The 27508-nt window shown below is 45.4% G+C and overlaps 1 protein-coding gene across 2 annotated transcripts in view; it reads right to left on the bottom strand.

Annotated features, from left to right (window-relative positions):
* Positions 1-27508, bottom strand: part of EGFLAM (EGF like, fibronectin type III and laminin G domains) — a 128808-nt gene that overhangs the window by 93911 nt on the left and 7389 nt on the right. For both annotated transcript variants that reach the window (XM_048851259.2, XM_048851260.2), the window contains exon 2: positions 2510-2619. In XM_048851259.2, coding sequence (XP_048707216.1) covers positions 2510-2619 — 110 coding nt within the window. The remainder of the gene's footprint in view (positions 1-2509; positions 2620-27508) is intronic.

The raw sequence follows: 27508 nt of genomic DNA, 5'->3' as shown, positions 1-27508 counted from the left end.
ATTTAACACTGTATCAGAATGGACCCTAGGGTTAACCATACTCAGCTGACACAACAATCCTTGTTTAAACTGATCATTTAACCTTGTGTTTAACACATGTGTTTTAACATATGTCATATCCCACTACAGACAAACCCTAAGTGTACATGAATTAGTTGGCATTCAGTGAACTTCCTGGTACAGTAAAATATGGTTGCTAAATTCAGCAAAATGCAGCCTGAAATAAGTAGGTTGAATTCCCATGGAAGTCTCTAGGCTTCATTCAGCAATTACATGAATTACACTGTAAGTTATACATCATGGGCAAGATCCTCAACTGGCATAAACCCATTGAAGTCAACTGAGGATCTGGCTCCTGTGTAAATTGGTAATGGAACTGGTGGAAGTTGCAAAGCAGTGTAACTTTTACCCACTGGACATCCACTTACTCTCTCTGTGCCTCTATTCCCCATTTATAAAATGGGGGTGGCGCCTTTCTTCCACTGTTTGTCTGGCCTGTTTATTTAGCTTACAAGTTCTTTAGAGCTGGTACCATCTCTTACTTATGTCTGTTCATACATTCTTAGATTTTAAGGCCTGAAGGGATCATTAGATTATCCAAATCTGACCTCCTATATAACACAGACTAGAGAATGTCATCCCATGTATTGAGCCCAATAACTTGTGTTTGATTAAAGCAGATCTTCCAGAAAGGCATCCAATTTCAATTTGGAGACATTGAGAGATGGAAAACACAGCTCTTCCCTTGGTAGTTTGTTCCAGTGTTTAATCACCTTCTCAGTTAAAAATTTGTGCCTTATTTCTAATTGGAATTTGCCTGGCTTCAATGTCAAGTAATTTATTCTTGTTATCCCTTTTTCTGCTAGACTAAAGAGCTTTTTAGTACAAGGTATTTTCTCTCCACATGGCCCTTTTCTGCACCCTCTCCAAGTTTTCAACATCTTTTGTATAATGTGGACACTAGAACTGGATGCTGGTATTATAGTATCAGTCTTGCCAATGCTATATGTAGAGGTAAAACTACCTCCCTACTTCTACTCACTACTCCTCTGTTTATCCATCCAAGGATGTACCAAACTAAGTACAGTGCCTAGCTCAATTATTGTTATTATAACTTATTATTTGTATTATCATGGACCTCTGGGAGCTACTACAATACAAATAATTCAATAATAATAAAAATAATTCAGGAGATGTGCAAGACAAGTGTAACTTACACAACCAAGGGAGGAAAAGATAGGGCATAGCAGGAAAAGCAAGCAGCGTGTAGGTATAAGATGAAACAGCCCCTAACCATCACAACTTATATCAGAAATAGAGAAGGTCAAACATTTTCTGTCATAACTTTTTTCCCAATGGAAAACTGAGTTTTTCATTAAATGGACATCTTTCATTCAATTGTCTGCGTCCCTTGAAAACTGTTTTTTTTTTTTTCAATGAAAATTTGCATTTGTATTTAGATTTTTTTTTGTGGGGGAAGGGGCGCTCAATCAACATTTTCCATGGGGAAAACAAAACATTTTTGACCAGCTCTTGTCTACCATCCCCCATGTGCTCAGGGCCAAGTTCACCCCTGGCAAAAACAGCTCCCATTGACTTTAGTTTAAGGGTTAAATTTGGTTTCCACAGAATACAAAATCAGTACAAGTTTCATTTATTTTGCATGAATGCTGAATGCCAGACTGGTGCAAAGTTACACTGCTTTGCTTCTGAGACCTACTCACACCTCTTTTATCAACAACTTACGGCAGCACAGAATCCTAGAACAGAGGTTCTCAAAATGTGGTCCATGGACCACCAGTGGTCCACGAGCTCCATTCAGGTGGCTCACGGATAGTTCCCTCTAAGGTGCATGCCTGGGCAGCCTCACATGAGAGAATGAAGGGCCACCCACCTAATTAGTGGAGCCGCACAGGCATGGCTCCACTAATTAGGTGCCTGGACCCTGGAGAAGACGCACATGTAAGGTGAGGAGGTGGCCTTGTGGGCAATAGGGGGTAGATGGGAAGGGGCTGTGGGGTGAGGAGATGGGGTGGGGGGAATTTGGGACTCAGGCTTGAGGCAGTTAGAATAAATTTCACTCTCTGTGCCTCTGCTTACCAATCTGTAAAAAAAAAAGCATAATATTTACCTGCTCTACTCTACCTTACTGGAATGTCCTCCTATCTAATTAATTGTAAAGTGCTTTGAGATCCTTGGATAAAAGTCACAAGAGAAATGCAAATTATTGTGAATCCATGCTTCTTGCATCCACACAAAATTCCCATCATAGCTTGCTTCTAAAACATAGCTGCTTGTTAATTAAAGACTCTTTACTATTGGTTCCAACTCAGCTTTTTCACAGAACTCTTTCTAGACAACTCTAGTGTATGGTACTGAGTCTGGGATTCAAAGTACCCTCCTTGCTTTCCCTTACTGTTTTCACTTTCCTTGCGAACAATGAATGGGACTATGTGGTCCATTTGGATTCTATGCTGTATATTGCTAACAAAAATAAAGGTTTACTTACAGTGTGTCCTGTGATGGTGCTCGCATGCTGCTTTGGCATTCTCCATTGTATGCTGAAAGCTGTACAGTTCAGTGAATCCACCAATATATCTAGAGGAGGCCCCAGCCTATCTGCCTCAAAGCAAAATGATATTGTGTAAGAAGTTTCAGGAAACAAAATTCCCTTGTTTATAATCAGCTGAGGGGCATATCTTTGAAGAAGAATACACATATGCTGCCCTATTCTTTAAAAACCTTCAAAAATCAGACTGACCCAATCATTAAAGGGCTAGATTCTACCACTCTCACTCATGTTGAGTAGCTTCTTACCCCACATGCTGCCCATGTGGTTTCTACTCAGTGTGACAAGTGGAGTAGAATCTGACCCAGAATTAATTTGGGTCAATCTATCAACCCATCAAAGTACATTTGCTTTCCTTTTCAGTGTATTTGCAACTACTGCAGCACACCTGTTACTCTACATAGCATTAGTGGTGCAAACTGAGATGTGAGGAAAATTCCCTGGGACCCATGCCCTTAGCTACATGAGTGCAACCCTTGGAGGCCATATGAAGAAAGGGGCATGTGTGAGAATTCACCTTCTCTGTAACCAGAATAAATCTACAGAAATACTTAATTACTCTTCACCAGTTGGGTTAAAGGATTCTTTAATGTGTTTCATAATTTTTGTACACAACATTTCTTTGATGATCTTGCCAAAAAAATAGCTTGCAATTAACTGAGGAAGGTTATTAGCTTTAATAACAAAGGCACTTTATCTGGTAAAATAATAAGGATCACAACTCAACCGCTACAGTAAATTGAATAAGCACTGACAAGAAACTCTATCATCCTGAGTCAAACTGCAGGGACCATGAAGCATTGGGTGGAGCCTCTCTTGTAACTGTAATCAAAGTACAGGTCTGGTGTCTAAGCTCTGGAAACAAAATGAGAGATGCGGGTGTTTGTATGCGTGCGTGCATGTGCATAGGCATGTGCAATGAGCTCCACTTACCTGGAGAAAAGATAGTGATGGCAAATGTTACCACCCAAGGTGAAGGAATTTTAGCCACTGCCTATGAAGTCTTAACATAGAACACTACAATTCAGGGCCCCAAACCCACAGTCTTGCAGACAACATTTCCCTTGAAATCATTAGGAAGTTTGACTATGGAGTGTGGAATCAGGCCCAAGATTTTTAACAAAAATTCTGTAAGTAGCCAGACAATTACCAATGCTCTTGAAACCAAAAAACACATAGTAAAGACACTTCATAAACAAGCATAACAAAGAAGTGATGAAAATTTGCTGGTGAAAAGAATTTTCTATGGCAACTTTTATTTCCTTCATAGCAGCAGTTTTATTATATGTAATGTTTTTGTGACCTTATCTACCATAAATGACAGGGAAGGCTGAGAAAACCTGATTTTTCAACTAGTTCTAACAAAATACCAAGTGAAATCAAGTTATTTTAAAGGTCATTTTTAGATGTGAGACAAGCCAAAATCAGATTTACACTTGTCATTTCCACCAACTTATTTGATTTGAAGCTAAATACAAAACTTAACACCTTACAAATACTCACCAGAATTGATCGGCAACAATACTTTAGAAGAGAAGCTAAAACAAGAGTACAGCTGACATTTAGGTCTCTTAAGAATTTACTCTTCATTATTCCTCTACTAGGACGCTTTTGGTTTTATACATTTTTCTTTAATTGAACAGGCAGTTGGGGTGCCAAGAATGCTACTTATGATAATCAAGTAAGTTTCACTATTTACCCTGTGGTCTTGTCCATTTCCTTTTTTATCTGCTACCAGCTATGGTGGATAAAAGCTAGATACAGCAATAATAATATAAATAGACAAGGTTTAAGAAAGCACCCGGTGAATCTGTTTTTGTCTCATTGTAAGAACTGTACTTCTGAACCTTGTGGTAAACCCTTCAGTCCTTATTCAAAATAAAATTCTCATCGGCTTCAATGGGAGTTTTGCCTGATTAAAGGCTGTGTAAGGACTGCATTAATTAGACCCCTTTTGAATAATTATGTTCAATATCTTTTGTTGAGATAATAGGAACAAAACACACCTCAGGAGGAGGGGCAGAACCTGTTGTGTGTTAAACAGTTGTATTTCCCAGACACTCCAAGAAATTTCCTTATCCGGTTGCATTTGAGACTAAATTTTGAAACCCAGGGCAGCACTAAAACACCTCTGTGAAGCTCTTGTGGATACAATAAGGGAGTACTGTACTGAAAAAATAAAACTATAGTAAAAAAACTTTGGGTCCAATCTTGCAAAACTTTCCTTACATGGGTAGTCCTTACTCACAAAAACAGCTGCATTGCAGTGCATAGAAACATTCAAAGGAGTAAAGGTTTACACAATAAGGCCTTTATTTAGAAAATGGAAACCTTGAGCCAGATTCTCAGCCCCACTCCACTGCTTGTGTGGTCCCTGCTTTTGACCCTATGACCTTCACTCCCATCTCCATTTTATCATTTATTGTTCCCTGACTTTACTTGAGCCCTGGGTTCAATGGCTCCTCCCCTTAGGCTGGGGGAGGGGCCTTTACATGCAGGTGGGCTTGTGCCCACTCACCCCTGGGAACTCAATAGGTGCCCAAGCAGCACAAAAGAAGTGGAAACCTCCTGCAATTCACTCACTGGGTACACCCTCAACATGATATACAGCTGCTGGTGCCATCTTTTAAGCCTCCCTCCCTGAAGCCCCCAAAAGGGACAGGTGGAAGCTCTAGCTACTCCAGCTGGCATATGGTCTCTAGGAGAATGTAGCCAACTGGTACAGTTTAGAGCAGCCCATGGTTCTGGGGCCAAACAGAGAATCAGGAAGCTGTAACCGGGTTCCAAACAGCCCCCTTTTTTGCCGCACCTACCGGTAGTTGAATGCAGCAGAGAATCTGAGCCTTCTAATCCATTTTACCAGCTCTCTCTTCTGTCCTGCATTCAGGATCATCAACTTGACACATATTAAAGTACTGATATACAAGAACAAGAAGACCTTACAACGCCCTTGGAAATAAAACAGCAAGAATCTCAGAAAAACTAAATCTATTGGAAACAATAATAATACTTTGGTAGCCCTTTACATTTAGCAAGTGCTTCTCAAACTTTAACTAATCATCGCAGTAGTCTGGTGAGGTAGGTAAGTAACAAAGCTATGTAAATAATGAGGGGGAAATATGCCATAAATTTTTCTTAGGATTTATAAACCAATTCACTTGGTATTTTTGCTCCTCTTGTGCTTATTTGTTATGGATGTTCTAACAAATAAGTTTGCTGGGAGGAATTGTTGCAGAAACAGTAAATTTCAAGCAACTCAGAAGAATATCCCTGGAAAGATGATTTCAAATTCTTAATTACAGCTGTGCTACAGATCAATAACATTGACTGCAGAAATTATTTGGTGAATAATTTGGATTACATTTGAAAAAAGTCACGATCCATTGCAGACAATTTGAAAACACAAAGAGGCAAAACTGTTTAATACCCACTCCAAATTATTCATCCAGATCCCCTACACTTCAGTAACTTCAATCTGCAAATGAAAAAGACAAAGAGATCCAAATACTGCACAAATACATTTCCAACTTAAGCTGACATAGCTAATGCACTCAGGGATGTGAAAAATCCATGCCCCTGAGCACTGCAACTATGCTGACCTATACCCCTGGTGTAGATGCGGCTACATAGACAGAAGCATTCTTCTCCTCTCCCCCAAGCAAAACTGCAGAACAAATGTGCAAATTAATGCTGACTGAGGCCAGGTCTACACGACAAACATATATTGGTAAAACTACATCTCTCAGGGGTGTGAAAAAGCCACACACACCCCCGACCAATGCAGTTATACTGGCCTTACCCCTGTTGTAGACAGTACTATGTCGATGGGACGGCTTCTCCTGTCGCCGCAGTTACTGCCTCTTGCGGAAGTGGATTAACTACCACGATGGGAGAAGCTGTCCCATTAGCATAGTAGTGTCTTCACTGAAGCACTACAGTGGCACAACTGCAGCGTTTTAAGTGTAGACCTGCCCTCAGTCAGTGTTAATTTATACGGGTTCCCCATCGTTTTGCCCTGCACTCATTGACTCCTGATTCTGCCCTTATGCGGGTGTTGGGCTTGGCAGCACTGAAGGAAAACTTGAACAAAGTAATGGCGACTCATTCAAAATTAACTTGTGTGGCTTTGTCTCCCACAGAAGGGGTTTTCGGAGGGCGGGAGTAGGAATATCTTGTAGTGTATAGATTCTTACCCCCTCCCCCAGGTCTCCCTGCTGTCCCAGCCACAAAGCCTGCATCTTAGAGATGGCTTCCACAGTTTCAGAGAAATGTGTGAGAATGCAACTGGTCCTGTACTTCCTCTTTCCATACTCCCTGGGCTTGGATCCACATGTTCAGCAGACTACTTACCACATAAGCTGAGGGGCACTTCTGAACCCAAGTAACCTAAGGGCACTTGTTGACTACCCTGCAAGTTAGTGAAAGAGATGTGAATAGACCCATGTGCGCCTAACTTTTAAGTTTAGTTCATGAGAACAAGCTCTTTCCAAAGAGGACTGGACTCTTCCATACAGAGGCAGATTAGGGGTTTGTGGAGCCCTGGGTCAGAGTAAGTGGGGGTGCCCTCACGCCCCACCTGCAGCAGGGTCAGGATGCGGGGGATTCCCCCACTCCCCGGCAGGAGCGCTGGGCAGGCGAGTGGAGCGGGTTGATGTGTGGGGGCGCTCATTTTTCTGGAGGCTCCCCAGTTGGCTGGGGCCCTTGGACATGGGCCCCATTGGCCCTGAGGCTAATCCGCCATGGCTTCCATACCAAAAATACTGGAAGGGAACTAGCTGTGACTCTGGATTAAACAGGTCACAAAGCAAGGTGCTTTACCTAAAACCTACGTTAAACATAATCTTCAAAATGATAGATGACTCAAGATGCTTGAGAATTAGATCAGATGATAGTGTATCAGCCGGGAAACAAGAAACAGATCCAATATCCCCATGTGTTCTATAGCTTGGTCACATTAATAATTCATCTATTCACCTCAAACTAGCCTATGAAGTAAGATTTGACTAAAACCACAGGATGCACAGAGCCTAGCAGATAGCAGTATTGTAAATAAGACATGAGCTACTAAGATTGTATTTTGCACGCTACAAAAAAAAATAAAAATCGTTCTGTACAAATATAGCAGAACTCTATTTTTTTCCTCCTGGAATTGGGTTCTGCAACCCAAGGCAGGCACAAAAAGTTTGATGCACTCCAAAATGCTTTTCTGAAAATGAAAAGAAAAGGAGGACTTGTGGCACCTTAGAGACTAACAAATTTATTTGAGCATAAGCTTTCGTGAGCTACAGCTCACTTCATCAGTAATCTTGGTCCCAAGAAAAAGTTTGTTGATTTATGAGGCGCACGGTTACACATGCTAAGACAGGGGCGGGCAAACTTTTTGGCCTGAGGGCCACATCAGGTTTCTGAAATTGTATGGGGGGCCGGTAGGGGAGGCTGTGCCTCCCCAAACAGCCAGGCGTGACCCTGCCCCCGCCCCCTATCCAACCCCCCCCCCCAGCTTCTCACTCTCTGACGGCCCCCCGGGGACCCTTGCCCCATCCAACCCACCCTGTTCCCTGATGGCCCCCCTGGGACCCCTGCCCCATCCACCCCTCCCTATCCACTGACCACCCCCTGCCGACCCATCCAACCCCTCCTCTCATTCCTGACTGCCCCCCCAGGACACCTACCCCATCCAACCACCCCTCTCCCTGACCGCCCCTGGAACCCCCGTGCCAACTGCCCCCTGCTGCCCCATCCAACTCCCCCTCTCCTTCCTGACCGCCCCCCCGGGACCCCTGCCCCCATTCCACCCCCTTGTTCCGCGCCTTCTGACTGTCCCGACCCCTATCCACACCCCCGCCCCCTGACCACCACCCCCACCCTCTATCTAACCCCCTCGCTCTCTGCCCCCTGACCGCACTACCTGGAGCACCGTGGCTGGCGGCGCTACAGCCATGCTGCCCAGAGCACCAGGACAGGCAGCCGTGCCACCTGGCTGGAGCCAGCCACGCCACCGCGCAGCACAGAGCACCGGGTCAGGGCGCGGCTCTGAGCTGCACTGCCCAGCAAGAGCTCGCAGCCCCGCCGCCCAGAGCATTGTGCCAGTGATGCAGTGAGCTGAGGCTGCGGGGGAACAGCAGGGGAGGGGCCGGGGCTAGCCTCCTGGGCCAGGAGCTCAGAGGCTGGGCAGGAGGGTCCCGCGGGCCGGATGTGGCCCGCGGGCTGTACTTTGCCCACCTCTGCGCTAGGACTATAAAGAGGAAGAACTACTGCAAAACCAAATCGAAGATGAGAGGACCAGAGAAGAACTAGATACGGAGCAACAATGCTGAACTGAAGTTGCTGGATTTACTTCACTGCTCGTTGTTGTTTAGATTACTGTTATTATGTCCCTGAGGCCTGGTCTACACTACAAGTTTATGTCGGATTTAGCAGCGTTAAATCAAATTAACCCTGCACCCGTCCACACAACGAAGCCATTTTTTTCAACATAAAGGGCTCTTAAAACCGATATCTGTACTCCTCCCCAACAAAGGGACTAACACTGAAATCGACATCACCGTTTCGAATTAGGGTTAGTGTGGATGCAATTGGAAGGTATTGGCCTCCGGGAGCTATCGCACAGTGTACCACTGTGACTACTCTGGACAGCATTCTGAACTCGGATGCACTGGCCAGGTGTACAGGAAAAGCCCCGGGAACTTTTGAATCTCATTTCCTGTTTGGCCAGGCGAGCTCATCAGCACAGGTGACCATGCAGAGCTCATCAGCACAGGTGACCATGCAGTCCCAGAATCGAAAAAGAGCTCCAGCATGGACCGAACGGGAGGTAGTGGATCTGATTTCTGTATGAGGAGGGGAATCCGTGCTATCAGAACTATGTTCCAAAAGACGAAATGCCAAAACATTTCAAAAACTCTCCGAGGCCATGAGGGACAGAGGCTACAGCAGGGATGCAACACAGTGCAGCATGAAACTTAAGGAGCTCAGACAAGCGTCCCAGAAAACCAAAGAATCAAACAGACACTCTGGGACAGAGCCCCAGACATTCCGCTTCTACGCTGAGCTGCATGCAATTCTAGGGGGGGCCGCCACCACTACCCCACCCTGTCCGTGGACTCCGATGATGGGGTACTCTCCGCCATGCCTGAGGATTTTGCAGATGGGGAAGATGAGGCGGAGGAGGATGAGCTTGAGGAGAGCACACAGCACACCGTTCTCCGCGACAGCCAGGATCTTTTTATCACCCTGACTGACATACCCTCCCAACCCAATCAAGCCGGAGAAGGGACCTCTGGTGAGTGTACCTTTTTAAATATAATACATGTTATAAAAGCAAGCATTTTTTAATGATTAAGTAGCCCTGAGGACTTGGGATGCATTCGTGGCCAGTACAGCTACTGGAAAAGTCTGTTAATGTGTCTGGGGATGGAGCAGAAATCCTCCAAGGACATCTCCATAAAGCTCTCCTGGAGGTATTGTAAAAGCCTTTGCAGAAGGTTTCTGGGGAGAGCAGCCTTATTCCATCCTCCTTGGTAGGACACTTTACCACACCATGCTAGTATCAAGTAATCTGATATCATTGCATGACAAAGCCTGGCAGCATATGGTCCCAGTGTTTGCTGGCATTCAAGCAACATCCGTTCTTTATCTCTCTGTGTTATCCTCAGGAGAGTGATATCATTCATGGTAACCTGGTTGAAATAGGGGAATTTAATTAAGGGGACATTCAGAGGTGGCCGTTCGTACTTGGCTGTTTGCCTATGGCTGAAAAGAAATCCTCCACGCAGTTAGCCACGCGGTGGGGGAGGGAGGGCAATTGGCGCTGAGCTGTTCGCGTTTGGCTAGCAGGGATCTTCCCTGATACCAGCCACATGGTGGGGTGAGGGGTAAAGCAATCATCCCAGAGAATTGGATGGGGGAGGGAGGGTTAGTTTGGTGTCTGCTGCTGCACGTTAACAGGAAAACTGCAGCACTAAATGGCCAACTCAATGTGCTTTGCCGGGCATGGGAGAGTAGGGCGCTGCTGTTATGAAGGTTGCAGAAGCTGAAAGACTATGGCTTACCATGGCCACCTGCAAGCCGAATTCTGTTGCCCGGCACTGCGTGTGTGATCTCTAACACTAAAGCCGCAGGCACTCAATATAAGATGCAAAATGCGACCTTGTACCAAAATCACATGTGCTATGTAATGTGAATAGTGTTGTTCACTGTGAAAGAGTATAGCCATTGTTCTGTAAAATGTATCTTTTTAAATACTTCACTCCCTTTTTTTCCTCCAGCAGCTGCAAATGTTTCAAGCCTCCCTCCTCCGTCCCAAAGTCTATCTCAGATAAGGCAGCAAAAAAAAAACGCACGCGCGATGAAACGTTCTCTGAGCTCATGCAGTCGTCCAGCACTGACAGAGCTCAGCAGAATGTGTGGAGGGACACAATAGCAGAGTACAGGAAAGCAGCCGATGAACATGAGGAGAGATGGCGGCAGGAAGATCAGAGGAGGCATGAGGCAATACTGGGGCTACTGTGGGATCAAACGGACATGCTCCAGCCTCTGGTGGAGGTTCATGAACGGCAGCAGGATCACAGACTGCCGCTGCAGCCCCTACTTAACTGCCCTCCGTCCTCCCCAAGTTCCATAGCCTCCTCACCCAGACATCCATGAACGCGGGGGGAGGCTCCGGGCACCCAACCACTCCACCCCAGTGGACAGCCCAAGCAACAGAAGGCTGTCATTCAACTAGTTTTGAAGTGGCCTTTTCCTTCCCTCCTACCCTCCTCCCACACCCCACCCGGGCTACCTTGTGAGTTATCTCCCTACTTTTATAATCAATTAATAAAGAATACGTGTTTTTTAAATGATAGTGATTTTATTTCCTTTGCAAGCAAACTGTGATCGAAGGTGGGAGGGCGGGTGGCTTACAGGGAATTTAGAGGCAACCAAGGGGGCGGGTTTTCATCAAGGAGAGACAAACAGACGTGTCACACAGTACCCTGGCCAGTCATGAAACTGGTTTTCAAAGCTTCTCTGATGCGCAGCGCTTCCTGCTGTGCTCTTCTAACCACCCTGGTGTCTGGCTGCGTGTATTCAGCAGCTAGGCGATTTGCCTCAACCTCTCACCCCACCATACATATCTCCCCCTTACTCTCACAGAGATTGTGGAGCACACAGCAAGCAGCAATAACAGTGGGAATATTGGTTTCGCTGAGGTCTGAACGAATCAGTAAAGTGCGCCAGTGACCTTTTAAACGTCCAGATGCACTCTCTACCACCATTCTGCACTTGCTCAGCCTATAGTTGAACAGCTCCTTACTACTGTCCACGGTGCCTGTGTACGGCTTCATGAGCCAGGGCATTAAGGGGTAGGCTGGGTCCCCAAGGATAACTATAGGCATTTCAGGTTTCAGAGTAACAGCCGTGTTAATCTGTATTCGCAAAAAGAAAAGGAGTACTTGTGGCACCTTAGAGACCAAATAAATTGGTTAGTCTCTAAGGTGCCACAAGTACGCCTTTTCTTTATAGGCATTTCAACATCCCCAACAGTTATTTTCTGGTCTGGGAAGTAAATCCCTTCTTGCAGCCGCTTAAACAGACCAGAGTTCCTGAAGATGCGAGCGTCATGAACCTTTCCCAGCCATCCCACGCTGATGTTGGTGAAATGTCCCTTGTGATCCACCAGTGCTTGCAGCACCATTGAAAAGTACCCCTTGCGGTTTATGTACTGGCTGCCCTGGTGGTCCGGTCCCAAGATAGGGATATGCGTTCCATCTATAGCCCCACCACAGTTAGGGAATCCCATTGCAGCAAAGCCATCTAGTATGACCTGCACATTTTTGGGGGATAGGTCCTGCTTTGAGCAGGGGGTAGACTAGATGACCTCCTGAGGTCCCTTCCAACCCTGATATTCTATGATTTCCCAGAGTCACTACCTTTGATAGCAGCAGCTCAATGATTGTGTTGGCTACTTGCATCACAGCAATCCCCACAGTAGATTTGCCTACTCCAAATTGATTACCAACTGACCAGTAGCTGTCTGGAGTTGCAAGCTTCCACATGGCTATTATCACTCGCTTCTGAACTGTGAGGGCTGCTCTCATCTTGGTATTCTTGCGCTTCAGGCAGGGGAAAGAAAGTCACAAAGTTCCATGAAAGTGCCCTTATGTATGCGAAATTTTCGGCACCACAGGGAATCATCCCAAACCTGCAACACTATGTGGTCCCACCACTCTGTGCTTGTTTCCTGGGCCCAGAATAGGCGTTCCACGGCATGAGCCTGCCCCAGTAACACCATGATCTCCAAATTGCCGGGGACCGCAGTTTTAGAGAAATCTGTGTTCATGTCCTCATCACCGTGCTGCCGTCGCCTCCTTGCCTGGTTTTTCAGGTGCTGGTTCTGCATAAACTGCACGATAATGCATGAGGTGTTTACAATGGTCATAACTGCTGTGGTGAGTTGAACGGGCTCCATGCTTGCCGTGCTATGGCGTCTGCTCGGGCAATCGAGGGAAAAGGGCGCGAAATGATTGTCTGCTGTTGCTTTCATGGAGGGAGGGAGGGTTGACTGACAACATTTACCCATAACCACCCGCGACAAATTTTTGGGCCCATCAAGCATTGGGAGCTCAGCCCAGAATTCCAATGGGCAGCAAGGACTGCGGGAACTGTGGGATAGCTACTGTGATAGACCCAGGCCAGTTGGGTACAGTAGAGTAGCCTTATTCGGATGCTAAAGGATCCCCCCCCAGCCTAAGGGGGGGTCCACAGGACCTGGAAAACCAAGTAATTATGGGGGACAACTAATGAACAACAGGGACAGGAGTGCAGTCATGTACAGCAGAGTAGCAGAAGGCAGATATACTGGCCACTGGATTAACAGTTTTCTGTTCCCTGACTGACCAGAGCAGGGGCTGCTCCAGGCTAATGAGAACACCTGACTCCAATTAATCTGCAAAGAGTCAGGTGAGGCCATTAAGTTAATGTGACCACCTGAATCTAATTAAGGCCCCTCTGATAATATAAAAGGGCTCACTCCAGAGGAGAGGAAGTGAGGCTGAAGGGCTGATTAATGAAGACACCCTCAAGTTATTGGTAAGGGAGCCCAAAGGTGAAGAAGGAAGAAGCAGGAGAGCTGTGGGGAAGTGGCCCAGGGAAATGTAGCAACTCTGGCAGTGAAAGGTTGGCTGCCAACAGCTGCTACCATTAGGATCCCTGGGCCGGTACCCGGAGTAGAAGGTGGGCCTGGGTTCCCCCCAACCCACCACTACAGAAACACCTCCTGGGAGGGGAAAACAGGCCCCTGTCAGGACAGGAGGCTAAACTGTTTTGGCATGAGGCCGTAGGAGCAACAGAGACTGTGGGAATTCTCTCACCAACCTCCATTGCTGGCTTATGATGAAAAGGGCTCCCTGGCCCTAGAGAGAGAAGGGCTACGTGGAGGGTTGCAGTGAGCCTCTGAAGCTAGCACAAACCACCTGGAAGCGTGGGACCCATGGGGACAAGGTCGGAGCTCTGCCACACTACCCACAGTGCACCGCTCGGAATGTCGACGCTTGCCACAGTACTGTGAACGCACACCGCCGAATTAATGTGCTTAGTGTGGACGCATGCACTTGACTTTATACAATCTGTTCCCAAAAATTGACTTCTGTAAAATCGGAGTACTTTCGTAGTGCAGACATGGCCTAAGGATCTGTAGTGTTAAGAAAATAATGAAGTAACTACAACACTGGGAAAAATTACCAAGAACAGTTCCCACCATGACCAGTAGGAGCTGCAGCACAGACATGGCTCCCTCAGCCAGAGCTGATTTTACCACCATTTTAAACATGTTTTCTGCAAAGCAACTCACATTAAAATGGTGATACAAAACAATTCCGACCACAGAAGCCTTGTTTACATTGTGATTCCCCTCAGCTTTAACACTAGTTCAGCTGAACTGGTGTTAGAGCCAATGGAAGCGTTTTTGCGAACTTCCACCTGTGTTCTTGTCCGCCATATGCTTCTGATGTACTAAGTAACCTGGGGAACAAAATGGAACAACTCCAGGCTTGCTCTCCTTCAGGAAGTCCCTTGTGATCCTGTGAATTCACCCCTTTGCACTTTCAGTGTGTGGGTACTAAGGGTATTTCTACCCTGTGACTGCAGCTTGAGTAGACGCATTAGAGATTAAAGTAATCTTGCTAGCTTGGGTCCGAGGGCAGTGAAGCCGCTGCAGTACATGTTTCAGCATGGGCTGTGTAAGCCCACCTGGGACTCTCCAGCCCACACTGAGGCATGCACTGCGGTGGCTTCACTAATCTGGTACCCCAGCTATTAAGATTAAAGTTAGCTCAGATATATCTACTTGAGCTGCAATCATGCCCTGTGATTGCAGTCTACACAAATGCTAAGGCTGTGGTTGTCTCTTGCACAGAAGCTAAAGGGATGGCAGATGAACAGCACCCTCCCTCCCCTTGGACCAGCCACAATCTGACCAGAGACTTTACTGAAGTGATGGGTGATTACTGGAAAGAATCGAGTTTTAAAATAATATTTTGAGAATCAGTCCATTTCTGATGTCACTAGCACTCAAATCCATATAATAAAAGTACCCATAGATGTACTAAATTAAAATATGAGGCCTGATCAGTATAATTGAAATCAATGGAAACAACTCAAATTGATTTCAGTGTGAACTGCAAAAGGTCCATCATTTGTGACAAAAATAAACAATGTCAGACTGTTATTTATTTGATTTCTACAGACTGAACTAGGTTAAATAAAGAATGCTGTGGGATGTAGATGGCATGACAAACCAACAAAGGTCAGGAAGTCTTAAATTTAAAAAACGTGGCATCTTTTCATCTTTTTGAAGCTTAGTCCAACTACCACTGCTCAGCAGCATTGAGTAAGAAAGCAGGAATCTCCCAACCACAACCAGAGAAGGGTGACTGTGTCAGGACCACAACAGAACAGTGACTGAAGAGACGCCGGTGCTGCCATTTTTATTATATCTGAAGCGTTCAGAAAATGACGATAAGCACTATACAGCTTCTCTTTTCAGCACATGCACTGATGGGCCTGTGGGGTAACTAATGAAAACAACAAAAGATGAAATTGGAAGCATTGTGTGGGCAACTGAGCAGGAGTGAAGAGGATGGAATTTACCCCTCCTCTCTCAATCTGATGCAGTCCCTCTCTTCCTGGCTATTCCAACTCACACTCTGGAACACCAGCTGCTGCCCTTCTGTGCCCTGCTTCAAAGGATCTACACAAGAGAAGATAAGATAGTTCATTCCCTGAGAGCCCCCAGGATGCAGGGTCCTGCATGGGTGCTCTACGCTACCACTGCAGGATTTAAGTGATGCAGAGAGTCTTGCATGTGCTCTCTGTACATGGGTGAATTTTACTCGAGAAGAATAACTCAGGCTACATCTACACCACATACCACTGGCAGTGGCATTTAGTGTACGTGTAGGTACATGCCGCAGTGAAAAGCCGGCTGTGCCCACACCTTCACGTATTAGTGAAAGGCTCTTGCAGAAGTCTCTTCCGCACTGCAGGAGTCTTTCCAGCAGCAGGGAGCAGCTGCAGTCTTTCCCTAGGGGGAAAAAGGGCTCCAGCAGTGGAGAACTGCCAAAGTCTTTCCCTTCAGTGGGGAAGGGCTCCAGCAGCAAGGAGCTGGCAGCCTTTCCCTGCTGCCTCCTCCATACCAGAGCCTTTCCCCACTGGGCAAGTCTTTTCCTGTAGAAGGAAGGCAGCCAGATACTACACTGCTCAAAATAGCAGTGTAGACAGGCAGGCACGGCTTAGCAAGTAGAGAGCGTGTTCTGCTATTTATATCCACACCATAGGGGTATGTACTCACATGCCACCAAAAGACCTGTGCAGTGTAGACGGACCCTAATTGAAATTAATTTAGAGGTAATAGCCATCCAACTGTATCTGAATTCCAAAAGGTCTCAACAATGGTAATATTATGTTCTTGTAGTATATGTTATGCAGAGAATATCTGTCTCAGGTACAAGTAAGGTGTATATCACTGTGGTATTTATAGCCTATGTAGAAGGAAAAGAGAGCTGTGGTCTAGAATTAAGCTAGAATACAATATGAGTCCCATTGAAAATAAGTGGACACAGTGTCCGAGTATTGACTTTGCCATGGCATCCCACCCCTTGTGGCACCCTGTTTAGGGTCCCAGTTCAGGAAAACACTCAAACACATGCTTAACTTTAAGCACCGGACATCAATAAGATTTAAGCATGTCTTAAAGTCAAGAATATGCTTAGGCATGGACAAGGACACGCTCCTGAACTGAAGCCTAGCAATGTAACCCAATAGGAGTCCTTGCCCTTAGAGAATGCAAAGATAATGCAGGGCTAGTATCACTGCCAGCACTAGCCTCTCTAAATTGGGCAGATACCAAAGCTGTTGGGGTACAGAAGGCAGCAGACACTGCATGCATTTCAAGGAAAGTGCAGTGGCCACGCTCCACCAGCACTTCTGGGCACAACTGTACATGCTTTAGGTACAATGCCTGGAGCTCCTGCTCAGGCAGTGTGCCTTCCCACTGCCTCAGACAACATGACTTCAGCATCAGGGGGGAGGGATAGCTCAGTGGTTTGAGCATTGGCCTGTTAAACCCACGGTTGTGAGTTCAATCCTTGAGGGGGCCATTTGGGATCTGGGGCAAAAATTGGGGATTGGTCCTGCTTTGAGCAGCGGGTTGGATTAGATGACCTCCTGAGGTCCCTTCCAACCCTGGTATTCTATGATCATGCCAGAATCAAGCTCCTATGTATTTCAAAGCAAAGTATTTCCACCATACCATGCCAAACATTTATTTTTGTGTAACACAAGTTATATCCTCTGTATAAAACAAATGGCAGTCACAAATGTGCTGTAGTCAGTCATGTCTTAACTGGTAAAGAAGAATGTCCTCTCTGAAACTGAACTACTTACTACCTGCTATTATCCTTTTATAATACCTCTAGTAAACATAGGTGTAAGGGTGAGTTTTCACTAAGAGAGCAATCTTTTCCTCCTTCTAGCTAAGGTACATCCAGGGCACCCATCACCATAATATTTGTCACTACTGGCTGGAAACGGACATTCCAGACACTGCAAATATCTGATGATGCCCAAGGTGTAGAAATAAATGTTTGTTTATTTCAAGTTGATGGAATTTTTGTAGTGAAAATAATTAAGCAATAAGATACATAACATAGTGGGTGTATCTCATAATACTGTCAAGAGACAGAATGCTGAAGACTTGTGTGATTTCAGCCAGCTCGTGCTTAAAGTGCATGTGATTCTTGTGCACCATTCCCTGGCAACACACAGTGTGAAGTGTGTTATAACTATTCTGAAATTAAGTGACAAAATATGTATAATAGTCAGACTTCTACATTGACTGAGTATTCCTGCCACAGGTACGGCAGTGAGGATAACTACTCTCATGGACTTTGTATATATTACTGAAATCAAAGACAAAAATACAGCTCTGTAATAGAGTGTGGTGCCTTTGTAATTGTTATAACTCCAAATAAATAACCTTAAAAATCTTTTACCCATCAATCGTCATCATTTAGGAGTACATTTGTCAGGATTTAGCTATAGGAAGCTTCAGTGAGAATCATCTGGCTAAACTGTTGCCCAGTACTTGGAAAATGTTCTCCTTGCTATCTCTCAAGGTCTTTCCATCCTCTCTTACAAAACCTTCTCTTTCTCAGAAGTGTTCCTCTGACAAGATACAAAGGCCACGTCTACACTATGGTGCGACAGCAGCACAGCTACAGAGCCATAGCTATGCCTTTGTAGCTCCAGTGTAGATGCTTTCTACAGTGAAAAAAAAGGGGGAGAAGTTCCATCACCGTAGCAACTCCTCCTCCGCAAGCAAAGGTAGCTAGTTGACGGAAACATTCTTCCATCGATCTAGCTGTTTCTACACCAAGCGTTAGGTCTGCATTGCTACGGTGCTCAGGGGTGTGAATTTTTCACATCCTGGAGCACCATGGCTATGTTAACCTAACATTTAAGTGTACTCTCGGCCCAAATTTCACTTCTTTAGGAAACATTTTAATTCCGTACCATAAATATCATTCATATTGAGCATTTAGATGCATAACCTGCTCTAAATGAACAGAAAACTATCATGCAAGGAAACCACAAAGTCCATATATGTTTTATACTCTCTCTCTCTCATTCACACACTCTCAAAGGTTAACATTTAGAGGGGGTGGAGTCTAGTGTGTGACAAGGAGCAAATATGTGTACCAATTCTCCTTCAAAACCGTAAGATTTTGGCTTCTCAGAGCCTCTATGTACTCTAAACCAAATCATTTTGAACCTCATTGTCAGTGGACACTGAACAAAACTATTTGAGTGTCCCCCAAAGGCAATTACATTAAGGAAAATACAGACTTGTTAAGATCACAAGTCTGGGCACAGGCCTCAGCTTTAGCCTCACCCCCTCGACAGTGTACCATAAAGCATCTTTCTCTTCATTCTGACCAAAACTGACACAAAGCATATCATCATTGCCTTTGTGGAGAGCACAGCTGAGCTATAGCCATCTCATTGGGCTGTCTAGATCAGCGGATGGAAAGAACAGAAGGCAGCATGTGGGGACCTGAAGAAAACTATGTAACAGAAAAAGTGCTGTAAGAAATGTAAATTTTCAAAAGTGACTAGTGATTTTGATTGTCTCAATTTTTGGTATTCAACTAGAGACAGGCTGAAGGGGACTGATTTTCAAAAAGTATTGAGTACCTGCCCCCTTTGAGGTGTCTCAGGCCTCAAATCAAATCAAGCCCCTTTGAGGTGTCACCAAAAATGGAGGCATCCAAAATCACTAGTCTCTTTTGAAAATTCAGGCCTTAAGCTTCTTCTGTGTGTGTAACTGAATTCTGTGAAAATGCAGAGCGGAGACTAGAGAAATTTGAAAATCAAGCAAGAGCCAGAAATTTGAGGTAACTAGTGCTTCTGGCAGAAGTGAAGAAATCTAACCTACTTACTTTCATTAACAAACCCATCCCACCCCTTTTGAGCATTAACAATGAGGCACAGGTAAATGCTACTGCATACTTAGCATAAACTGATTACAGAAGAGGGGATTGGCACAAACACAACTGAGATTTTAGCTAAGGCTAGTGATTGCCAAAGGGCATGGAAGGCCAGGCAGGACATCCATTTTGAAAGGTAGAAAACTAATTTCTTCCCAGACTACAGCTCCTGTGTGTAGAATGGGCAAAATAATCAATTTCACTGTCCTCTGCTGTCACTAAGGTCACACTCCACCTGCTTCCCCATAATGTGGTCCAACACACCAGGGAAACACCATGGGGGAGTCTAGACAGTGAAGAACCTATTTGGGCAGAACAGAGGCAAACTTCACACTGGCTATCTGTGCAGGAATACAGACTGGGGGATTATCAGATGGCCAGGGCACATCCAGTGGGTCCACAGAGTTAGGACCTACTGGTCCAAAACTTTATGTCAGCTGCATCCACTGTTCCCACCATAACTACAGGAGCCATGAATCATAAGCAGTTGGGGATTCTGTTCTCCAGCTTTGCATTTTATGAATGCATTTGTCTGAGCACTTGGGCAGTGCAGTTCCCTCTTCCTCCTCACTGAAGCTTCTCTCATCCTCAGCTCCTACAAAGGTTTTCATTCTTTCCTCTACCCAATCTCATATACTAGCTCTTTCTTTTGCCAGCAGTGAGGCGTTTTCCCCTATCATTCTCCCAGTTTCTTTTTTCATTATCACTGGAGCAGCTTTGCCCTCTAGCCCAAAGTCACAAATGGCTAAATGTTATAATCCATGGGTGTCATGTCGCATCCACTGAGACGCATATGGAGAGAGAGCTGCAGTTCTTGACATTGCAATTCATGATGTTATAGTGTTGCTACCATGACACTATGTTTAAGTTGGAGACTGTAGCAACCTGCATGGAGCTTGGAGGGAGGAGCACGGGTTGTAGGAGGAAAAAGTTTGGAGAAAGCACCACGAAGTCAGCCTGTGTGCACATGGCTAAAATGCTGCACTTGCAGCATCTATACAAATTGTTTTCTTAATAAAGAGTTTATTTTTATACACATGGAGTCCTCTCCTGTTATTACCCAGCATGTGGTACATGAAACCAGAGACAGAACTTCTATTCCAAGAACCAAATTTTAGCCACTGATCTCTGCAGAGAGCTCCCTCTGAAGTCAAATAAGTTTTGGTCCTAAACCCCTATTTTCAATCATTATGGTATTTTGGTTTTGTTTGTGTGTTTTTTTTCTTCTGAAGTGACCTTTTAGATTAAAATTTCTTATGCTTGGCCTAAGCCCAGAAATTAATTCTGGGGAAATTCTCAAAAATTCTTCTCCTCTTCCTCTCCCACCCCGCCACATGATTGTTCCCCTCTATTCGACATTGGTGAGGCCTCATCTGGAGTACTGTGTCCAGTTTTGGGTCCCACACTACAAGACGGATGTGGAAAAATTGGAGAGAGTCCAGCGAAGGGCAACAAAAATGATTAGGGGTCTGGAACACATGACTTATGAGGAGAGGCTGAGGGAGCTGGGATTGTTTAGTCTGCAGAAGAGAAGAATGAGGGGGGATTTGATAGCTGCTTTCAACTACCTGAGAGGTGGTTCCAAAGAGGATGGTTCTAGACTATTCTCAGTGGTAGAAGAGGACAGGACAAGGAGTAATGGTCTCAAGTTGCAGTGGGGGAGGTTTAGGTTGGATATTAGGAAAAACTTTTTCACTAGGAGGGTGGTGAAACACTGGAATGCGTTACCTAGGGAGGTGGTGGAATCTCCTTCCTTAGAGGTTTTTAAGGTCAGGCTTGACAAAGCCCTGGCTGGGATGATTTAATTGGGGATTGGTCCTGCTTTGAGCAGGGGGTTGGACGAGATGACCTCCTGAGGTCCCTTCCAACCCTGATATTCTATGATTCTATGAAATAACTCTTTAAAAGGTTTTAAAATATAATAATAAGTAGGGTTACCATATGTCCGGGTTTTCCCCAGACATTTCCTCTTTTTCGATGCTCCGTTTTCTGTCCAGGCGGATTTTACAAATAAGAGGCAATGTCCAGGATTTTTGCAGAGCAGACACTGCAACTCAGAAAGAACTGTCCCTGAACCCCGAATTGGTCCATCCCCAGCTGATCAGTCCCTTCCCTGTAGCCACAGCTGCCAGATCCAGCTCACTCAGGCCCTGGCTCCCAGCCTTGGGGAGGGGTCGTGCAGGGATGCATTGACAGAATGGCTGGTGTCGCATTCTGAGCTTTCACAGCCACCCTGCCTCCATGACACGGAGCGACACTGCCCCCCACCTCGAGAGTGAGGCCTCACGTACCCACTCCAACAGCCTCCAGGTACCGCATCCAGCACCCCCCAGGTGCTCCCTCCAAGTACACAAATATCCCGTCCATACCCCCCAAATAGCCTCTCCAGCACCCTCTAACTGTACCCCTCCCTCCAGCTCCCCCACTTCCAGCTCCCCCCGTCCCAGCAGTGTTCTCTTTTTGGGAACCTGAAATCATAGAATCATAGAATATCAGGGTTGGAAGGGACCTCAGGAGGTCATCTCGTCCAACCCCCTGCTCAAAGCAGGACCAACACCAACTAAATCATCCCAGCCAGGGCTTTGTCAAGCCTGACCTTAAAAACTTCTAAGGAAGGAGATTCCACCACCGCCCTAGGTAACGCATTCCAGTGTTTCACCACCCTCCTAGTGAAAAAGTTTTTCCTAATATCCAACCTAAACCTCCCCCACTGCAACTTGAGACCATTACTCCTTGTTCTAGCATCTGGTACCACTGAGAACAGTCTAGATCCATCCTCTTTGGAACCCCCTTTCAGATAGTTGAAAGCAGCTATCAAATCCCCCTTCATTCTTCTCTTCTGCAGACTAAATAATCCCAGTTCCCTCAGCCTCTCCTCATAAGTCATGTGCTCCAGACCCCTAATCATTTTTGTTGTCCTCCACTGGACTCTTTCCAATTTTTCCACATCCTTCTTGTAGTGTGGAGCCCAAAACTGGACACAGTACTCCAGATGAGACCTCATCAATACCAAATAGAGGGGAATGATCACGTCCCTTGATCTGCTAGCAATGCTCCTACTTATACAGACCAAAATGCTGTTAGCCTTCATGGCAACAAGGGCACACTGTTGACTCATATCCAGCATCTCGTCCACAATAACCCCTAGGTCCTTTTCTGCAGAACTGCTGCCTAGCTGCTCGGTCCCTAGTCTGTAGCAGTGCATAGGATTCTTCCTTCCTAAGTGCAGGACTCTGCACTTGTCCTTGTAGAACCTCATCAGATTTCTTTTGGCCCAATCCTCTAATTTGTCTAAGTCCCTCTGTATCCTATCCCTACGCTCCAGTGTATCTACCACTCCTCCCAATTTAGTGTCATCTGCAAACTTGCTGAGGGTGCAATCCATGCCATCCTCCAGATCATTAATGAAGATATTGAACAAAACTGGCCCCAGGACCGACCCTTGGGGCCCTCCGCTTGATACCGGCTGCCAACTAGCCATGGAGCCATTGATCACTACCCGTTGAGCCCGACAATCTAGCCAGCTTTCTATCCACCTTATAGTCCATTCATCCAGCCCATAATTTTTTAACTTGCTGCAAGAATACTGTGGGAAACCATGTCAAAAGCTTTTCTAAAATCAAGGAACAACACATCCACTGCTTTCCCCTCATCCACAGAGCCAGTTATCTCATCATAGAAGGCAATTAGATTAGTCAGGCATGACTTGCCCTTGGTGAATCCATGCTGACTGTTCCTGATCACTTTCCTCTCCTCTAAGTGCTTCAAAATTGATTAGCTGAGGACCTGCTTCATGATTTTTCCAGGGACTGAGGTGAGGCTGATTGGCCTGTAGTTCCCCGGATCCTCCTCCTTCCCTTTTTTAAAGATGGACACTACATTAGCCTTTTTCCAGTCATCCAGGACCTCGCCCGATCGCCATGAGTTTTCAAAGATAATGGCCAATGGCTCTGCAATCACATCCGCCAACTCCTTTAGCACTCTCGGATGCAGTGCATCCAGCCCCATGGACTTGTGCTCATCCAGCTTTTCTAAATAGTCCTGAAACACTTCTTTCTCCACAAAGGGCTGGTCACCTCCTCCCCATATTGTGCTGCCCAATGCAGTGGTCTGGGCGCTGATCTTGTTCATGAAGACAGAGGTGAAAAAAGCATTGAGTACATTAGCTTTTTCCACATCCTCTGTCACTAGGTTGCCTCCCCCATTCGGTAAGGGTCCCACACTTTCCCTGACCTTCTTTGTGTTGCTAACATACCTGTAGAAGCCTTGTCAAGGTTCCTTCCTCACTCTGAACTCTAGGGTACAGATGTGGGGATCTGCATGAAAACCTCCTAAGCTTACTTTTACCAGTTTAGGTTAAAACTTCCCCAAGGCACAACATTATTTTACCCTTGGATTTCCACTGCCACCACCAAACTTTAACTGGGTTTACTGGGAAACGTAGTTTGGACACGTCTTTCCCTCCAAAATCCTCCCAACCCTTGCACCCCACTTCCTGGGGAAGATTTGGTAAAAATCCTCGCCAATTTGCATAGGTGACCACAGACCCAAACCCTTGGATCTTAGAACAATGAAAAAGCATTCAGTTTTCTTACAAGAAGACTTTTAATAGAAGTAAAAGAATCACCTCTGTAAAATCAGGATGGTAGATACCTTACAGGGTAATTAGATTCAAAACATAGAGAATCCCTCTAGGCAAAACCTTAAGTTACAAAAAAGACACACAGACAGGAATATTCATTCTATTCAGCACAGCTATTTTCTCAGCCATTTAAAGAAATCATAATCTAACACATACCTAGCTAGATTACTTACTAAGTTCTAAGACTCCATTCCTGTTCTGTCCTTGGCAAAAGCATCATACAGACAGACACAGACCCTTTGTTCGTCTCCTTCCTCCCAGCTTTTGAAAGTATCTTGTCTCCTCATTGGTCATTTTGGTCAGGTGCCACCAAGGTTACCTTTAGCTTCTTAACCCTTTTCAGGTAAGAGGATTTTTCCTCTGGCCAGGAGGGATTTTAAAGGGGTTTACCCTTCCCTTTATATTTATGACAACCCTTCTTGTTACTTTTAACATTCCCTTGCTAGCTGCAACTCCAAGTTTGATTTGGCCTTCCTGATTTCACTCCTGCATGCCTGAGCAATATTTTTATACTCCTCCCTGGTCATTTGTCCAAGCTTCCACTTCTTGTAAGCTTCTTTTCTGTGTTTAAGATCAGCAAGGTTTTCACTGTTAAGTCAAGCTGGTCGCCTGCCATATTTACTATTCTTTCTACACATCGGGATGGTTTGTTCCTGCAACCTCAATCAGGATTCTTTAAAATACCGCCAGCTCTCCTGGACTCCTTTCCCCTTCATGTTATTCTCCCAGGGGATCCTGTCCATCAGTTCCCTGAGGGCATCAAAGTCTGCTTTTCTGAAGTCCAGGGTCCGTATTCTGCTGCTCTCCTTTCTTCCTTGTGTCAAGGATCCTGAACCTGACCATCTCATGGTCACTGCCTCCCAGGTAAGTGGCAACCCTAATAATAAGGATTTTTTCAGATGATTTTTGAGCTCAGCTAACTCAAAACCAGCTTTGTTTTCAAATTTTATATTTGTGTAAGCAGGGTCTGAATGAGTTCTCCCCTGACAGCTAGCTGGGATGGGGAGAGACTTCAGGAGCGAATTGTATTTACATGAATACACCCACTCTGCCTAGATATCCAGCAGATAAAGCAATGTTGCTCAAAGTGATCAACTTTGGCTGGTGTTGGGTTACAAATCCCTTTAGTACTGAATGCAAGGGTAATGAAATGCTGTTATCAATGTTGTTGTCTTTCTTGTATGAATAAAGAGGAGCAGAACTGTGCTTTAACTTTCCCGATTGAGCGGGTCGTCCTAAGCTGAAAGAACCTAGTTAAGCCAGGGGCTCAAATGCCAGACCCCTGTGAAAGTAAGAGGGGTGGGGACAGGAGTCCCAGCCAGGAGGAACAGACTCTCCCTAAAGGTCCCCGGTCTGGCTTAACCTGTTCCTCCTCACTGTTCAAAGATAGAGCCAAATAGGCTTCATTAGGAGCCTTTTGCTATTCTAAGTGCTCAAAAGAGCTGACAATCACTTGTGGTGGGACAGCTTTTCTGCCCAGCCTAAGACCTGAAAATCACAAAGAGCTGGGTGAAACCTCAAGAGACTGACCTACAGAGGTCACAGCAGAGAGGCAAGTGGCAGAAGGTGACTGGCAAGCGGAACAGAATGAGAAGTTGGCAGGGCGGTCGCCAGAGAGGAACTGTGGCTGTCAGCGTGGCCAGCCAGAGCAAGTGCTCAGATGGTGAAGCAAGCAAGGTGCCTTCTTCCTGGTGGGAGGTGAACTCACACAGATGCACCTCTGAGCCCTGGGTCCTCACTGACCAAGGACAACCACTATGAGTGGGGTGTGGTGAGGGAGCAGAAAGGGGCACAGAAAAGGAACTTTTGGTTATAGAACCCAAGAACATGAGGCAGAAGGCCCTGCCCCACGCACTCTTGGGCGGGTGTCCTGCTGACAGTTTTATGATTATGAATCCTGCTTGTGGCATTTTCCCTAATTGATGTTGGGTGACTTCCCTCCTTTCATTAAAAGTTTATTTTCTACACTCAGACGCTGTGCTTATGAGAAGGGAAGTATTGCCTTTCAGAGGTGCCCAGGGGTGGTGTGTAATTTCCCCAGGTTACTAGGTGGGGGCTCAAGCCAGTTCTGTGCTGTGTTTTTGTAAAGGAACCCCTAGATATTGAACCTAGTACTGGCTACTGCCGGCACCACCTGGCAGAAGGGTTACACTTGGACTAATGCCATTGACACGTCAGAAGAAACGAAGTGTCTTCGGTATTTGAAAACAGCATGCTGAACATTTACAGTGTGTTCATTTCCACTAATTGTAGAAAGACATCAAACTGCGATGTTCTAAATGTTCACAGATGTGAATTTGATTGCATGATCATTCTCACAGGTGCCAGTAATTTTAAATGACTCTGAAAATCAAGAGAGGCATGAGAGCTAATTTGGACCTGGAATTTTTTCAGACGTGAGACTCTGTCTGGGTTTGATATGCCAGTCTCCAGACCCGCTAAGAGCTTGGACATTGTTAGTCAGACTGAGCGCGGCTCAGCCTTTTTTTCATGAGAATAACCCTTCTCCGCTTGTCATCGTCACCTGAACAGCGATTTATGAGCTATATTACCTGTAAAGCAAACTCAAATAATGATAAACCAGACATGTAATTGCATCATGAACCAAAAGAGATTATCTATCTTTTTGTCATAGGGTTTTGTAAGGCGCTTATCACCACAATATCTGAGAGTCACAGGAAGTTGAGAAAAGAACAGGAGGACTTGTGGCACCTTAGAGACTAACAAATTTATTTGCGCATCAGCTTTCATGGGCTACAGCCCACTTCATCGGATGCATGTAGTGGCATTGTTTCATGTTCTCTGTGTATATAAAATCTCCCCACTGAATTTTCCACTGCATGCATCCGATGAAGTGAGCTGTAGCTCACGAAAGCTTCTGCTCAAATAAATTGGTTAGTCTCTAAGGTGCCACAAGTACTCCTTTTCTTTTCACAAGGAAAGATAATCCTTCATTCAGGACCTAGGACCTGCAAACTTTTATTCACGAGTGATCCTTACTCATGGATGTATTGCATTGAACTCAATGGCACTCTCACATGCGTCACGACGGGGACACTCACTGTATGTATTCTACACAATACACATCAGGCTTGGTGATTTTATGGATTACTACAGAGTGCATCATTAACTGTTTTTGTTCTAGTTATAGTCGACACGGCATTTTTATTCTAAGCCCTTATTTTCAGTGGCTTATTCCTTTCTGAAGCAATTACTTTTGGGAATGAAGTTTCCCATGCATTTCATCCCAGAGGTAAATGTTTTTTGTAAAGT

Source organism: Caretta caretta, chromosome 5 (genome assembly GCF_965140235.1).
Source record: "Caretta caretta isolate rCarCar2 chromosome 5, rCarCar1.hap1, whole genome shotgun sequence".
NCBI classification, from domain to species: Eukaryota; Metazoa; Chordata; order Testudines; family Cheloniidae; genus Caretta; species Caretta caretta.
Note: the sequence above shows the minus strand (reverse complement) of the source record. Positions and strands in the feature narration are given on the sequence as shown.